The 18,326-nt window shown below is 39.7% G+C and overlaps 1 protein-coding gene across 9 annotated transcripts in view; it reads left to right on the top strand.

Moving 5' to 3' along the window:
- The window catches only part of MAGI1 (membrane associated guanylate kinase, WW and PDZ domain containing 1), a 527,537-nt gene that overhangs the window by 426,420 nt on the left and 82,791 nt on the right, over window positions 1-18,326 (top strand). For all 9 annotated transcript variants that reach the window (XM_063122040.1, XM_063122041.1, XM_063122042.1 and 6 more), the window contains 4 exons: window positions 6,942-7,051; window positions 10,297-10,389; window positions 13,589-13,774; window positions 16,910-17,530. In XM_063122040.1, the coding sequence (XP_062978110.1) occupies window positions 6,942-7,051; window positions 10,297-10,389; window positions 13,589-13,774; window positions 16,910-17,530 (1,010 nt within the window). The remainder of the gene's footprint in view (window positions 1-6,941; window positions 7,052-10,296; window positions 10,390-13,588; window positions 13,775-16,909; window positions 17,531-18,326) is intronic.

An 18,326-nucleotide genomic window follows, 5' to 3' on the forward strand; every position in this document is an offset into this window, starting at 1 on the left:
TAGTGAATTCCATAGTTTAACTATGTGTTGTGTGAAGAAGTACCTCCTTCTATTTGTCCTGAATCTCCCACCAATCAGTTTCAAGGGATGACACCGGCTTCTAGTATTTTGAGAGAGGGAGAAAAATGTCTCCCTATCCACATTCTCCATACCATGCATAATTTTGTACACCTCTATCATGTCTCCCCTTAGCCTTCTTTTTCCCCAAGCTAAACAACCCCAGCTGTTGTAACCTTCCCTCATAGGGGAGATGCTCCAGCCCCCAAATCATTTTATTTGCCCTTTTCTGCACTTTTTCCAGCTCTATAGTATCCTTTTTTACATGTGGTGACCAGAACTGTACACAGTATTCTAAGTGTGGTTGCACTGTAGATTTGTATGAGGCAGTATGATACTGGCAGTTTTATTCTCAATTCATTTTCTTAAAATGCCTAACATGGAGTTTGCCTTCTTTACAACAGATGCACACTGGGTTGACATTTTCATCGAGTCGTCTACCACAACCCCAAGATCTCTTTCTTGTTCGGTCACCACCAGCTCAGATCCCATCAGGTTATACTTGAACTTGGGGTTTTTTGCCCCAATGTGCATCACCTTACATTTGCTTACATTGAACCACATCTACCATTTGGATGCCCACTCTCCCAGATTAGAGAGATTCCTCTGGAGCTCTTCACAATCCCTGTGTTTTAACAACATTAAATAATTTGGTGTCATCAGCAAACTTGGCCACTTCCCTGCTCACTCCTAATTCCAGATCTTTTATGAATAAGTTGAAAAGAATTGGTCCCAATACCTATCCCTGTGGGACCCCACTATTTACTTCTCTCCATCAGGAGAATTTACTATTTATTCCTACTCTCTGCTTTCTGTTCTTTAGCCTGTTACTGATCCATAAGAGGACCTCTCCTCTTATTCCATGACTGCTAAGTTTGTTCAGGATTCTTTGGTGAAGGACTTCTTTAAAAGCCTTTTGGAAGTCCAAGTAAACAATGTCCACCAGATCACCCCTGACTATGTGTTTGTTGTCACTCTCAAAGAATTCTAGTAGATTAGTGAGACAGGACTTGCCTTTGCGGAAGCTGTGTTGATTCTTCTTCAGCAGGACATGCTCTTCTATATGCTTACTAATTTGTCTTTAATAATGCTTTCAACCAATTTACCTGGAACAAATGTCAAACTAAATGGCCTGTAATTTCCCTGATCCCCCCTGGATTCCTGTTTAAAAATTGGTGTTTTGTCCATCTTCCTGTCCTCTGGTACAGAGGCTGAGCTTAGGGACATGTTGCATATTATTCTTAGAAGGTCTGCAATTTCATATTTGAGTTCTTTGAGAACTCTAGGATGGATACCATTCAGGCTTGGTGATTTATTTGCTTTCAACTTGTCAATAAGGTTGAGAACATCATCTTTTGTCATCACTATTTGCTTCAGTTCCTCAGACTCTCTTCCTGAAAACATCAGTTCAGGCACAGGCATCTGTCTTATGTCTTCTGCAGTGAACACCGATGCAAATAATTCACTCAGCTTCTCCGCAATCTCCCTGTCCTCCTTTAGTACTCCCTTAACTCCATTGTCATCCAAAGGTCCAACTGCTTCCCTAGCTGGTTTCCTGCTTCTGATATATTTAAAGAATTCTTTATTGTTGGCCTTGATAATATTAGCAATGTGCTCTTCAAAATGCTTTTTTGCATATTTTATTGTTTGCTTGCATCGCCTTTGTGCAAGCTTAAGCTCTCTTTTATTTTCCTCACTTGGGCAAGACTTCCATTTTCTGAATGAAGCCCTCTTTTCTACAGTGGCTTCTTTGACTCTGCTTGTTAGCCACGCTGGTGACCTCTTGGACTTGGTGCTACCTTTCCTATCCTGTGGAATACATTTTAGTTGAGCTTCTATTATTGTGCTTTTGAGTAAGCTCCATGCATTTCCCCAAGATTTAACCCTCTTGATTCTCCCTTTCAACTGCTTCACCAGTTCCCTCATAATTGTTCAAAAGGGCTTATTCTTGATCTAGATGCCAGCTTATTTCCATAGAAATAAGCTGGCTCCATCTAGATTCCATCTAGATTCAAGTTTTGTTTCATTGCTTACTCCATAAGAATGCATTTTAACAATATGTACGCTCCTGTATATTAGGGTTACTTCCAGCAATTTTTTGAATAGATGGGGCACACAATACCTCTCTGCTGAGGGATATACAGTATCTATAGCAGGGAGAGAAAACCCTTTGTAGTGCTTGTTTGTTCCTTTGTTCTAACCCGTGCTCTCTGTGCTTTCGGAACCAAAACTGTATAATAAAAATCTCACATTTATTTTGCTGGAGATATCAGGGGGAAATATTTATCAGTTTTTTTGGGGGTATTAAATATCACACTAAAAGGTCTCTCTTATATTTTCTGGGCCAGCATGAGAAATTAGCTAGGGTTATAACAGTAAAGAAGAATAGAAGCAGTAGCTAGGACCAAACAGGTTGGATGTAATATTGGATGCATGGACTCGGACATTCTCTCCCCCCCCCCCCCCCGGTTCCTTTTTGATCAAAATGGAGAGGCGGGCAAGAAAATAATAATAATAATAATTATTATTATTATTATTATTATTATTATTATTATTATTATTATTCCACAGCCTTGTATCCGCCCACCTGCCCCCTGCCAAAAGCAGCTGCAGAATTTAGAAGAACTTTTTGAGTGATTTTCAGTATGGCATGAGAGGCCTCTGCAGGAGAGAGAGATTAGCAAATCTTGTGTGCGTACACTCAAGTGTTTACCTGTGCCAAAAAACTACAGAGCAGATGAACAAAGTTTCCATTAGAAATTATTGAAAATTAGCTTGCTAACTTGTTTTGGTGGGGATGGGGGCACGCATTGCATTTTTTTATCAGCCGTACATAGACTTAGGGTTCATCTATACCAAGCAGGATATTCCACTATGAAAGTGGTATGAAAGCAGTATATAAAAGGGAGGAGCCACACTACTGCTTTATTGAAGTGCATTGCAGCAGCCACACTACCGTTGTATAGTGGTACTGAAGTGCACTGACAACTGTTGGGGCCCATGACACATCTACACCAAGCAGGGTATTACACTCTGAAAGTGGTATATGGTATGTGTCACAGGCCCCAACAGTTGTCAGTGCACTTCAATACTGCTATAAAGCAGTAGTGTGGCTCGTGCCTTTTCTATACCGCTTCCATATTGCTTTCATAGTGGAATATCCTGCTTGGTGTAGATGAGCCCTTAGTAAATGGGAAGAAGTCCAGGGATCTGTGGGTCTCGGATAACAGTCCATAGCTAATCCTGCAGCAGTGCCTATACATATCTATACAAACTCGCATATGTTTATTCAACTTCTATGCTTGTTCAACTGATCCACTTTGCATTAATTACACAAAGAGACTTCGGTAGATTCACACAATCCTGTTTTTCACACAGTAATTCAGTTTCAAGTAATGCCATCTGCCTATCCTGAAGGGAGATATAGGTATTCCACTGCAGAAGTGAAAATTTATTTTTGGATGCAGCAAAACTGAAGACATAATTCACTATTTCTTATCTTGCCTATCCTATGTGAATCAAAGGGGGAAAATCTGACTATATACTTTGTCTCAGCATTTGGATAAAACACACGAGATATTGTGCTTGAACTTTTCAGTTTCTTTTTTTTTCTCGTGAAAGTTTATTTTATTTTGAAATAAGGTTAATAAAATAAAGGCAACAAAAAGAAGAAGAATGTACATAATAATTAACCACAATCAAGAAAGAAACAAAAGTATTCACTAATTATACATCTTGATCTATAACTGATATTTTTATGGATCATTTGCAATTTGATGGAGCATTTACAACCCACGATGAGCCAGCTGTGTGTCCCATTGTCTGTTCCTCTTTTAAAGCCACAGACAGGCCACAGCTAGACCTAAGGTTTATCCTGGGATCATCCAGGGTTCACCCCTGCCTGTGCACTGGATCCCCTGTGTGTCAACTAGATGAACAGGTTTGAACCCTGGACGATCCAGGGATAAACCTTAGGTCTAGCTATGGCCTTAGTCTTTTCTTTACAGAGTGCCTTCTGCTTATCTATCCTTCACAAACTCCTACCTGCAAGGTGGCTTGGTTATTTGTGTAGAAGGTTGGCCTGATGAGGACAGCAATAAGTCTGATCAGGGCAAACCAGCTCTTTTTCACTGTTGTGCTACTGCTTTTAAAAATGCCCCAGTGGCGTTGTGATCTTAATTGCTCCATATGAACACCCAGTGGCGTTGTGATCTTAATTGCTCCATATGAACATCCTTAATACTGGCAATTTAAGTGCATAGAAAGAACATTCTTCCTGGCGCTTTTCTGCCTCAACTGAGGCTCCTTCTTCCCTATCACAAAGGGTTTTGTAATGAGTGCTAGCATTTGGAGAAGCTAGGCACACAACTTTAGGACTAAGATAAAACTCTGCCATGATACCATCATTTCTTTGCTTCTTTGTGGATGTAATATTTGAACTACTTAACGGCTGGAAGGCTTGCTTGCTTTTTTATTTATTTATTTATTTATTACATTTTTATACCGCCCAATAGCTGAAGCTCTCTGGGAGGTTCATTTATTTATTTATTTATTTATTACATTTTTATACCACCCAATAGCCGAAGCTCTCTGGGCGGTTCACTAAGCTCTCTGGGCGGTTAGACCTTACTGTCTTTGCAATAGAAAATGTTAAGCCAGGATTCCTACACAATGTTAGGAGCATGCTTAGAGGGGTTAACTTCATTAGGTCAAACTTGTGGCCTATATGAATACTTCCTATGTACCTCCATTTTGCTTGTAATCAACTGAGTTCTCATCCCACTGATTGGCTCTTGCTTAAATACCTAGACGTTCTAGAGGCTAGCTTCAAAACATGCATGACAGATACCAACATTTGCAAGCCTTCTGTGTCAGATGCACTTAAGATGGAAAGGTCTCTGCCATCAAGTCTTATCTGTGCTTGAGCAACATGTACAGTCTCTGAAGTATAAGAGAAATATTTGTAAGGCTAGTACTGTGAACGTCATCTTTCACACACTAACACCAACACAGGTTTCTAATATATCCAAAACATATCTTGCCAGTCTAAAATTGGATGTATATCTCATGTAAGGACTCAGACTGATAATGGTTGTACATGTATCCATTGTAACGACAAGTAGAACATTGTTTAGCTGTTGGAAGAGGATGGGATGTCTCCTTCCAATTGCCTGTACATCTCTATAGCTGTGGCGAAACTGGTGTTCTGGTTTCAGTGCAGCATGAGGAATGGGATATAACAACAAAGGAGTGCCCTGGACATCACTGAAAAACCTACCACCACCACCCTGCAAATATCTGGGATGAAAGAGGGAAGGTTCTAGGCCATAGTGTATGAATTCTTGAGAGTGGACAAATGTTGAAGCCATTTCATGTTATCAGGACTCTCAGGATACAGGGAATTGGTGCAACCAATCACAAATAGAACCCAGAAAGTGATTTCTTTACATTTATTACATTCAATAAATTAAAGTTGTGTTATCGAATGTACGTTCCTCACCTCCTCCTATTAGCTTTCTTTTAAGAGTTTCCATGTAAGCCAAACCAAAAGAATTCAGAGATGGATCCTGTGAGTGTCTTACTGTTGTTTGATAATAGCTTTTTGTTTATATATTCTATAAGTGCAACAAGGACTGCAGTCCAGATGGACATGAGGGTAAACTTTGCATTGGGCTCAAGGTTTGTATCCAAGAAATAGAAGTAATGTAAATAATGCATAGGCCCATACATGGGGAGCATAAGCAGAGCCCCATCTTTTGGTATTTAGCTGTGAGGAAACTCGAGCTACTTTTAATCTCTGTAGCTCAAAGGCTGCTAGATTGTCTTTAGTGAGGTTATGGGAGCTTTGTCTCCACCCTGTAACACAGCATCAAAGATCTTCGCAAGCACAGTAGTACTGATGCTATGGTTGGCTCCAGCCGTAGGTGCAGTATCTAAAGTTGTAACATTGTGCTGATTCAATGAGACTAATACCTAACCATATGCTCTTCTATGTCACTATTGAAGATCAGGCTATATGGTTGCATGTTACATCTTAGACTTTGTTACCCACCAAGGCTCTGGTCAGCAGGTCTCCTCTCCTCAGGAGTTTGCACTGCTCTGATGTTTTCAGTGGAGCAGTGCCAAAGTTGGACAGCGTTTGTGTTTCCTTTCTGTGGGTCATCCAGGCATGAATGAGTAGTAATTTGAGAAGTGTCAGTCTGACCCTGGCACAGGTTCATTGAAAGCAAGGGAGCTGTAAAACGCATTCGGGGAGAACTAGGGCCGTGCTGAATCCCTGGGTTATATTAAAAACTTAACTTGCAAACAAAATCTAAGTGACGGTTGCAAAACTATTAATTGCTTAACTCTGTAATTACAACATTAATCTCCAGTCTTTAACTTTTTTCATAGATTTCTTTTTTCCCCTTCAAATTTAAGCCCTCTATCTTGTATATGTGTGTCAGAGTTTAGAGACGCTATATGCTAACATTAGGAGATTTCTATTAGGGTAATAAACTCGTAGCATTTTTGTCCGTGGCTTCTAGGTGGTCTTTCACTCAAGCCTCTCTGCTGTCAGCAGTTTGATTTTGGAAGAACACAAGTAGTTTGCATGTGTTGTGATAATATAGCCACTGAGCCAAACAATGGCTGCATATCTGACAATCTGATTGCTTCAGAGAAGATAGAAGTCTGTCTTGCATGGACCCAGGCAGAGCATCCCTTCTGCCTTAAGATCAGCATCTTGGAACAAAGTTAAGGAGAATTGTGTTCCATAGGTCTAGGATTTAACTTATTCCCCCCCACCCACCCACACATCATTTGGGGCGGGATTTTGATTCTGCCTATCATTTTTGCTAACTGTACCAAGTGCTCCCTTATTAATAATGATCTTTCTCTTTTAGCCACATCAACAGGAAAACACAATATGAGAATCCAGTTCTAGAAGCTAAACGAAAGAAACAGCTTGAGCAGCAGCAGCAGCAGCAGCCGCCACCACAACCACCACCAGAAGGTTGGCTCCCACCTGTGCAAAATCATCCGGGTTGAAATGTTTGCTAAACTCCGCATGTACTTCCTTAGGGTTTTATATTGATTGATAATTTAATTCCTGGCTAGGCCAAGCTGCCCACTCATACAGGAACACAGGAGAACTTGAGGCCAATTAACAATAGATTTAATAGAAATATATTAAAACTTGTTAATAATCCTTTTAATGTTTGCTTAATTTATTTATTTGCAAGGGTTATATGCTGCTCCACATCTAAACAGATTCCAGAGCAGTAAACAATAAAAGTTAAAAATAATAAAACACCATATTAAAAGATTGTTTTTAAAAACAAAATACCAATAAAAACCAGGCTTCTTGAAATAAAGTGTTTTTAGGAGGTTCCTGAAAACAACACAGTGTTGTTGCCTGCCTGATCTCCAGAGGTATGGAATTCTATAGAAAGGGGACCACCATACTGAAGGCTCTTCTCGGAGTGGACTCTAATCAGGCCCAAAGTCCATGCAGAACCATAGCTCAATTGCCAAGAGCCCAAGAAATAATTACCCAAAGTTACTCTCTGAAATTGACTGCACAGGTAAGACTGGAACCGTTGTAACACAATGCCTACAATGCCCATCCCACAGAGTCGATCCAGAAGAATACCATGGTCAGTGGTATCAAAAGCTGACAAATGATGAAGCAGAATTAACAGGGTTGCACTCTCCCGTCCCTCTTCAAGTAAAGGTCATCAATTAGGGTGACCGAGGCTGATTCGGTTCCATAACTAGGTTGAAAACCAAACTGTGAGATGGGTCTAGATAATCAGTGTCCTCCAACAGTGCTTGCATTTGACCCTCTCAAGTACCTTCCCTAAGAAAGGGGTATTTGTGACTATAAGGTCATCAAATACCATTGGTTTCAGAGAACATTTCTTTAGGAGTGGATGCATTACTGCCTTCTTAAGGACAACAGGAACCACCCCTTTGCGCAAAGGTGCATTGACCACTTACTGGACCCACCCAGTCATACCCAGCCAAGATGGTCAAGGATCGAGAGGGCATGTAGTCAGTCGCATTGCTGCAAACCCTGTCCACATCACCAGGCCACATCAACTGAAACTGATCCCACAAAATTAGGCAGATGGTGTCAGGCTGACTGAAAGAACTCTGCTGGATGGTTACTTGAGGATACAATGGAGGCATCAAAGTAAGCGTTCTTTGCTGGCCATATCACCATGCAATAGGCACAATTATTTCCTCTAGAGGGTGTGTGGTTGTCTTCACTTTGAGTCTTATGCCATTTGGGCTCTGGCCAACGTCCAGCCTGTTTCATTGACACACGTATTTGTGTGTGTGTGTGTGTGTGTGTGTGTGTGTGTGTGTGTGTCATTGTCACTTGGTGCAACACCAAGTGACAGAATCCATTAGCATTAGCAGATAGAACAAAGAGGAAGGTGTCCCTTGAAAATAGCTGGTCATCCCTTCAGTCTCTGTGGAGTGAGAGAAAAATCTTCTTTTGTTTCACAGGCACAGGCTACGTTCACTATACACAAAGCAGAGAACAAAGTGTGACTATATCAGGACACATTCTATGGGAAGGGGCTATTCCAATGTTAATTTTGAGTGTAATACAAGGTGTTCTCTCCCACATGGCTTTTAACAAATGCTCATGTGGTTTACCAATAAAACAAACCTATGTGGGCCTTTCTTGACACATGGATAATTAAAGCACTATGTGGAAAGAATGGAACCTGGTGGTAAAGCACATTTTTAGCATGCAGAAAGTCCAAAGTTCAGTATTTGGCATGTCCATTATTTTGCCTTTTAAAAAATAATAATAATAATTGGTAGCATGGCAGAACTGAGCTTCCTGCATTCCATGTGTCAGTCTATACTATAGACAGTGAGAAAGCTGGAACATCTCATAGCATTCACAAGCATCAAGAGTGATGCTCCTCTCCTGAAATATGCATTATGAAGGGTGGAAGATAAACCAGAGGTTGCTTGCAAAGGTAGTCCAGCGTGGAGCCGGAAAGCTCACCCTTTGCTTCCATCTCATACTAATATCACTCACATAGGTGAACAGCCAGTTGGGGTGGGAATGGTGTTGATTAGAGATGATGTCCAAGCAGCTGCGGAGCCTACTCCTCACCTGTCCATCCATATAGGCAACACCTGTCAGAAGGAAAAGCAAATGTACTCCCTTCCCCTTGGAGATGCTTTTCTTCATTCTGCTTTGGCCAGCAGCGGTTGGGGATTGCTTATCAAATTGCTTTCCCTACTTGGAAAAGACACATAACCCTCAGTCTTTCCCACCTGCACTGATCTCTAGAAGAATGGTGCCTGCTCTTTCCTCCTGTCAGGAGAAGCAGGCAGCAGAAAGTTTGATCCCATGCATTTCCTGATGATTTTGGTAATGGGTGAACCCTATCTTGTCGGGCAGCATTAAGTCCCTCTGCTTTGCTTCCAGTTACTGTTCATTCTTCTCCATTGATTTTCTAAGATACAAAATAAATGAAGCTCCGATAAAAGACATCACAACTTCTTATGTGAGATTGAACAAGCTGTTGTGTACTCTGAAACCTTGTATACTCCTACAACTACATACACTAGTGCTGTTAACAAAATTATTATTATTATTATTATTATTATTATTATTATTATTATTATTATTATTATTATTATTTCTTACCCACCTCTCCATTTTGATCGAGGCGGGGAACAACAATAAATGATAAAATACATAACACTCAATTAAAACATAATATACATTGTTAAAAACATCCTAGAAACATGTTAAAAACATCCTAAAAGCATCCTAAAATTCCACTGGATAGGCCTGCCGGAAGAGACCAGTCTTTATAGCTTTCTTGAATGCTAGCAGGCTGTTAAGTTGACGAGTCTCCTCTTGCAGGCCATTCCTGCTGTATCTGTCACTTCTCTGTGTCCAATAATAACAATTCGCTGGCCAGATATTGTTTCTCATTATCCATATTCCTTATAACTTACTTTGTAAGGTTTGCTATCAAACCTGGATCAGGATAGGCAGTTTGCTTAGGGACCACTTTTTTTTAATGCCTCTTAGTTGAAGGTAACTTGAGAAGACTCTGAGAGATGTACACAAAGTCTGTTGTGACAAGTCTTTCATGGGATGCCAAAGCAACTGTGGACTATAGACAGACCATGGTCTGCATGTAGATCCCCCTCTGATTATAGAAATTCTCGTGGTACAAACAAAGTAGAACGCACCCCTCTGTTTTCTTTTCTCAGAATGGACAGAAGAGCACCCCCCTCTTGCCCCTCCAGCTGTTCCAAACCATGCTCCAAACAACCAGGAGACTGTTCGAGATGCTCCAGTACAAGGTAAATTGTTATGAGATGTATTTCAGTACACTAAACAAATAGGGTTCAGATAGTGGTTTTATTTATTTGTCCAAAAATACTTTCTTCCAGAAGAGTATGGAGATATTGCTAAGTTGTCAAGGGTAGGTTTTGCACGTTTTGTATTAAAGCAGGGGTAGCATATCTGGTGCCCTCCAGATGTGTTGGATTATAACTCCAGTAAGCCCCAGTTACCTTTTCTAGTGGCCAAAGCAAATTATTATCAATTGTTACAATTATTATCAATCACATGGCACCTGTATTATTATTATTATTATTATTATTATTATTATTATTATTATTTATTTATTTATTTATTTATATAGCACCATCAATGTACATGGTGCTGTACAGAGTAAAACAGTAAATAGCAAGACCCTGCCGCATAGGCTTACATTCTAATAAAATCATAGTAAAACAATAAGGAGGGGAAGAGAATGCCAACAGGTACAGGGTAGGGTAAACAGGCACTGGGTAGGGTAAAACTAACAGTATAAAGTCAGAGCTCCAACAAGGTATGGGGATGGCCCCTGGGTAAGACAGCTTCAAAATTCATGGAGGGTGGGCCTGTTGATGAGGGACAAAGTGTGGGAGAAGGGCTGCTACTTTCATGCTGTGCTTCTGGGCTTCCTGGGCCGGATCTACACTACTGCTTTAAAGCGCTTTATAACAGTTTTATAGCGCTTTAAAGCAGTTAAAGCACTTTATAACTGTTATAAAGCGCTTTAAAGCAGTAGTGTAGATCCGCCCCTGGAATCATACACTTGGTCACCATCGGAAGCAAGATCCTAGATTAAATGGACCCTTGGTCTGATCCAACAAAGCTGATATTATGCTCTCTGGTTGACATAAGATGAGTAAATTTGCCTATGGAAGGAAAGTTGCATCATCACCACGGTTTTAGATTACTCAAGGGCAAGTGAGCATTTAACGTGTGTGCTGCCTAAACGTTTCTCACTCCAGTTGGATTAGGGTGCATATATGTTTAAAATAAGGCCTACTTACATCTCATTTCAGTGGACTTGAGCATGGATAAGTGGGTGTTTGATTGAAGCCATGGGTCTTATCCTAAGTGCAATTTGGTACTATTAAAAAGAGAAATTTGGAGACCTTCATACAGATGCAAATAAGATTGCTTTTATATTGCAGTCCCTTCAAAACACACCCGTGCTTTCTACTGTCAAATGCATAACCATGAGTTAATGACAAGTGCCTGAGTATGTACTTGTACAAATAGATCCTCTGTTGCAACACATGTTATGCTGAAGCTCCTTTTATCACTCCGGAGGATTATTCATTTGATATGAAATGGGGAGCTTGCTACTCTCAGGTGCAAACGGCTTCTGAAGCCATCAACACACTTGTCAAAGTTGTTGAATCATAGCCTCAGCATGTGCTGAGCTATTATTATTATTATTATTATTATTATTATTATTATTATTATTATTATTTGTATCCCGCCTTTTGCCCATTCACAAGACTTGTTCAACATACGCCAATCCACTGGACATGTCACTATAAGCTAATAAAAAGAGTCATTGTGTGAACCACGGTTGAAGTTGCAAGGAGTTTATGCTGAAAATGCAAAAGAAAGGGGGGAAAAACACAGGTAGATTTTCAGGCATGAAAACAGCAAAATTGAACCAGGTGTATTTTATTATTTTATTAACATTTTTATTACTTTTTATTGCTAGTATGGAAAAGAGCAAATTGTCAAATTGCTAATGAATTTGTTAATATGTAATTATATTTTCTTCAGAGATTCCCCATGGCATATTCATCTAGTTATTTAGCTACTTTCAGAAATCCATTTAGGCACAAAAATGTTTAACGTCATTTAAAGCTGTGGAGTTCTGAGTCACACTTAAGAGTCCTATGTATCACCTTGGCTGGTGTTTGTAAATATCTATTTTTGTAAATCATGAATTCACCTTCACGTTGTTTTGCATTACCGTGCAAAATTCTTTTGTCAGCTTCTATTTCTCTAAATGTCTTATGGCAAATAGCTAGCAGCCAGGGCTTATCTCATCTACTAGGATCGATGCCAACATAACTTTATTTGTAGTTTGTTTGGCCCTCCTGTGCATTTCATCTATGCTTATTTCTAAACACCACATGCTCAGATTCCGTCTGATACAATGGTCAGGTTCAGCTGCACATAGAACAAAAGCATTCAGCTGTCTTGATACTTCCATGTGATGATGGCGATAGAGCACAATTGGAGATGGTTGTTTCTAAAACTAGTTTCCAAATCTGTTCCTACCAATATTGGGCATGTGGATGGGATTGAAGGAGGGAGAGGACTCCATAGCTCAATGTTAGAGCACGTGAGTAAAGGCCAGGTTCAATCTCCAGCACTTTAAGTGATATCAGCAACTGTCTCTGTTCAAGGCCTTAAAGAGCTGGTCCAAGATTATACTGAATCTGATATAGTGGTCTTCCTTGAAATAGACCACTATAAAAAAAAGACCACTTCAAAAAATTCAGCTGCTTTTAACAACAACAATAAGTAAGGCAATATCATGGCACCTTCCATATGTTTACATCTGTCACGACCATCGGTATAAGAAAAGGTAATGCACATACTAGCATTTATGAATGTACAACCACCTTTAAGATGCTTGGATAATTTGTTTGATAGTGTTATGTAAGTAATAGAAGATATAATGAAAGCACGCTGCATTAAAACTAGCACAATTTTAAAGGAAGTTTTTGATGAGCTGGTATTTTGATTACAGCTAGTTGCACTTAATAAGGCCATTTCATTAAAAACAAAACAAAATGCAACACCCACTTTTTAATTAGGTTGTACATTACCATAGTGCTCCATTATATCACTGTCCGCTATCTTCTTACTGGATGGAATGTTACTGTATTAATTGCTATACGGAGAGATTGCCATGGTGGTGCATTTTAATTGAGTTGGCTCTTTGTGGTGGATGTGCTCCATCTTTTGAGCTTCCCAGGAGTTTCTCGCTTGCTTAAAAGGGAGAGTTCTTGAAGTTTTAAAGCTTGCATAAGCATAGAAGTTGGTTCATTATGTTGTTGGCAGAGATTGGATAGTAGGGAGGTGTGTGTGCAGAATTCTTTCTTTCTTTCTTTCTTTCTTTCTTTCTTTCTTTCTTTCTTTCTTTCTTTCTTCTGTCCTTGGCATATTTGTAAATTTCTGAAACTTTCGCAGCAGGAAAACCATTTTTCACTCGGAACCCATCTGAACTGAAAGGAAAGTTCATTCACACCAAACTGAGGAAAAGCAGCAGGGGTTTTGGTTTCACCGTTGTCGGCGGAGATGAACCCGATGAATTTCTTCAGATAAAGAGTTTGGTACTTGATGGGCCTGCAGCACTGGATGGCAAAATGGAAACAGGTAGCTCTATCAATCTGGAAGAAAAAATGTTCTCTGCTTTGCACTCATGTAACATTAGCCATTCAAGAATCTGGGAGAGCCAATGTGGTCTAGTAAGTAGAGTTGTTGGGCTTTTAGACCTTGAAGATCTGAGGTCCAACTGCTAGTTCAGACATACATTAAGGTTGCAATCCTATGCATGTTTTGACAGGAAAAAAAGTCCTATATCTCTCAGCATTCCCCAGCCAGCTTTAAAAGTTCATACCATGACTTAAAATTAATCTCAGAAAAGCACCAGCAACCAGTGCAGCTGGTTCAGTATAGGTCCCACATGATCTGATTGCCTTGTACCCAATGGGTGGCTGCATTCTGCACCAACGCAAATTTCTGAAATGTCTTTAAAGGCAGCCTCACATAGAGCGCATTGCTGGACATCACTAGTGTATGAATCACCAAGGCAAGGTCCCACCCTAAAGGAGTTCCCTCCTCATTTCCCTCTAAGTAGGAGCAAATAAAGATTTAAAACATTACAAAACATTTTTGGTTGTATTTAAGTAGTGCTGCATCACGCAGTTTGCTCTGCTCTAGGGCCTGAAAATACCACATAGGAGGACAGCCAAAGAAGACCTCTTCAGAACCTATACATCCATATGTCAGTTTCGGAGGCAGTGATGTTCGTTAATCCTTATATATTTTTTATCATTTACCTTTTGTGAATTCATCCTATGCTGGGGGTAGAGTAGGGAGGCCAGGAAGGAATCTCCAAAATAGGCTGGTTAGGAACTTTCATGAACAAATCATGAAAGTATGACGGTTGATTGGCTTTAACTGAAAAGACTAAATAGCAATACTACAGAAGAAATAAAACACGCCTAGTCCCAAATACACAATAATTATCTATTGTATCAACTAGAGCCTTTGGCCATGAATGCTGTAGCCCAGTGGTTTCCAAACTTTTTTTCTTTCCAGAGACTACTTGAAAATTGTCAAGGGATTTTGGCAGATAACCTAATAAACCTTTATTTGTTCTACTGATCAAAGCATGTACATAACTCATATTTAATTTTAAAAAATCTTCAGAGCCACTAGTATTGAAACCATTGCTGTATTATGAAAATCCAGATTGCTGAGTCAAGGACCCCTTTAACTTGTACATTTTAAAGAAAAAATAGTAGACTACACCAGCACCTGAACATTGTTGGCCTGTTCAATAATCTGCTCTTGATCAAGTATAGGGCCAAATATAGATATACTTGAAGGTTTCCCATGGAACCCCTGAATAGAACTGGTGGACCACAGTTTGAGAACCTGTGTTGTAGCCTAACACTTAAACAATTTTTGCTCATGCTTTCTTCTCTTGCCTTGCCCCAGTCTGTGACTTTTCCAAGCATACAGTGATAGATTTCTTTGTGTTTACCTAAATGTTTATACTTTACCCTGTGTTTAAAACGAAGGAAATGTGGCTTACCAAAACAATAATCAATAAAGTATATTTAAATCCATACAAATTGAGCACAGTAAACTGCTGGAATTACAAAATGCCTGCAAAGCCCTGCCTTAGGTTCAAAATCTGTAGGGAGTGAATTCCAAAGCTTTTGGGCCATATGGAAAGACAATGTGCCAAGTCCCGATCAACTCTGCCTGTCCTCTAGATAGGATTCTGAGCAAGACCAGTCCTCCAAAACTTAAGGGACAAGTGAACTCATACAGACAGAGGAACTTGATAAAATATGCAGATCATTTAGGATGTATAGATTTGACCTAAAATAGACATAAAATAAGGATCTTCAATAATGCAAATAGTGAAACAGCAATACAAATGGAATATTCCTGCACTGAGCACACTTGCCCTTGAAGGGACAAAACGGTATTGTAGCTAAAAATATAAATAGAAATCTATGAGGGTCCATTGTGTTGCTATTTAGCCACATAGATTGCTCCTGTTAGCAATTTATATAGTCCAGTAGGCAAATATTTTTTTTGGTTTTGGTTTTAAAAACCCATGGATATCAAACTACATCTTCCAAACTCATTATAGCTAAAATTACTAATGTATCTAACAAGTCTATTTGTAAGATACTGTTAAAACAACTGAAACCAATAGTTAAAACTTTTTTAAAAAATGAAGAATTTCTAATTCCTATTGTTGAATAGCAAATAAGTCAGTTCTGCTAAAGTCCAACTAGTCTGATCCAGGAATTAAGAAGAGATTCCACATTATTTTGCAGGTATTTATTCTCAGCTGGTTGATCAGCTTAATGATCTCTGCAAGAGCATGCCTTCCATAATAGTTCCATTACTATGGGGATATTCATTTTGAAGCAATTTTACTGTCAGTATTTCACAGCCTCACCTCCATTTTGTGTGGTGTGCTATTACTATTCCCACTTTATTGATGAGAGATTGAGAACTCAAAGAGGTAATTTAGCGGTGATTCAATCATTCCAACCTTACCAGATTGAACCCAGGTCCAAATCCAAAATTCTGTCCAGTAGATCACACTGGCTTAGTTGCCATTTCTACAAAATCCTGATTTGGTCTTCATCTGATTCTCCTATTCTATTTCTCTTCATAAACCAGCTATACAGTGGGATGTAAGTGTAGTCATATGAAGTCAGGGGAGCAATTTTTGTTAAATGAATAATTTTTATATTCTGTTTTTGATTTATTCTCTCCTTGCCTCCTCCAGTGTGTGTGTGTGTGTGTAGGATCCATAGAAACATGCAACTAATTTTGCATGTCCAAAGCATTTGGGTGTGTGATTTTTAAGCAGCAGCTCACCCCAAGACACAAGGCAAAAACAAGTTTCAAAACAGGAAACTTCCCAACATAACTTGTGATATGGCAAGGGATGTGCATGTGTTCACTGCTCAGAGAAGAAAAGGTTTTAAAATATCCTACTGGGTATGCCTTTGGTGAGTCTGAAGCAGCTCCTTGGATTCTGACTTTAAATATGTCTGTATTGCATCAGTACAGTAGTTCTGTATGTTATTCAGTTCCTGAACAGAGGGCACTGAAAGATTTGGATGAATCTTTAACTGAAGACCAAAACTTTTCAACAATAAGGTTATTTTGTTTCTTAAATGTACCATGACATGCTGAAGCAACAAACTGGAATGTGTAAACTTACAGAGTTTTCCACAATTTGTTTCATAGGGGATGTGATTGTCAGTGTGAATGACACTTGCGTACTGGGCCACACGCATGCTCAAGTTGTGAAAATCTTCCAGTCCATTCCCATCGGTGCCAGCGTGGACCTAGAACTGTGCCGAGGTTATCCCCTGCCTTTTGACCCAGATGATCCCAACACAAGCCTGGTGACATCTGTGGCCATTTTGGATAAAGAGCCGATCATTGTGAATGGGCAGGAAAACTATGACTCTCCAGCAAGCCACAGTAGTAAAACGGGGAAAGTAAATGGGATGAAGGAGCCAAGGCCTAGCAGTCCTGCTGAGGTTTCTTCAAATGGATCCCACAGCTACCCTAACGACACCGTCTCTTTGGCTTCTTCTATAGCAACGCAACCTGAACTCATAACTGTACATATAATTAAAGGGCCCATGGGCTTTGGCTTTACTATAGCAGACAGTCCCGGAGGCGGGGGACAGAGAGTGAAGCAAATCGTTGACAGTCCAAGGTGCCGAGGCCTAAAAGAAGGGGATCTTATTGTTGAAGTCAATAAGAAGAATGTGCAGAATCTAACTCACAACCAAGTTGTGGATATGCTGATCGAATGTCCTAAAGGAAGTGAGGTGACATTGCTTGTGCAGCGAGGAGGTAGGTCTATAGTATTTAAGTTTTTATCTAACACCAAGCAGTAAAACTTACATGTTTTAAATGCACACAGCCACCTTAACTGGCTGAAAAATGATAACTGTTGGCTTTTAATTTAAATAATCTTTCCAAATCTAACAAAAATATGTACTTAATGTTTTAATTGGGTTAAGCCTGGTGTTTGATTTTTATGTGTCTGTACCACTGCTTTGGGAAAAGAAAATGGCATGTAGTATTAATCTTTCCAGAAATACCATAGCAAACACCATATGGAACTGATGCTTTTATTAGCGACATAGTTGACATTTAAACTTCCTCAGTATGTAACCTGAATATGATGAGATGGTCTGATCAGGAGCTTAAGGTATCTAGTTTTAATGAAAAACTGAAATGATGAGTCAGCTGAATTTTCACTGAGTCTCATTTCTGTCTTAACTTTCAGTACCATTTCAGTTGATCATCCTTTTGCAAAATCATGGAATGAAATTGCTATGACCTTGCCTCAGCTGCCATGCTCCTCTTCTTCCTTCCACTACAAAGTTGCCTTGATATTTGGTACCTACATACATCTGCCACCAGTTTGTGTTCCAGCACTTTTCTGGGAGAAGGAAAGTCAGATATAGTCCCTGGGCTATATCTAACTTTCCCACAATGTGCATGCGAACCTGCCTAGAAGAAACTCTGTGAGACAGTTCAGACAATACGTTAGTCAACGCAGTGTGAAACCTCCACTCAACGGTTGAGATTTTAGGGGGTGCAACCCACACAACATGTTCTAACTCCACCGTTGTTTGACTGT

Source organism: Elgaria multicarinata, chromosome 3 (assembly GCF_023053635.1).
Source record: "Elgaria multicarinata webbii isolate HBS135686 ecotype San Diego chromosome 3, rElgMul1.1.pri, whole genome shotgun sequence".
Taxonomy (NCBI): Eukaryota; Metazoa; Chordata; class Lepidosauria; order Squamata; family Anguidae; genus Elgaria; species Elgaria multicarinata.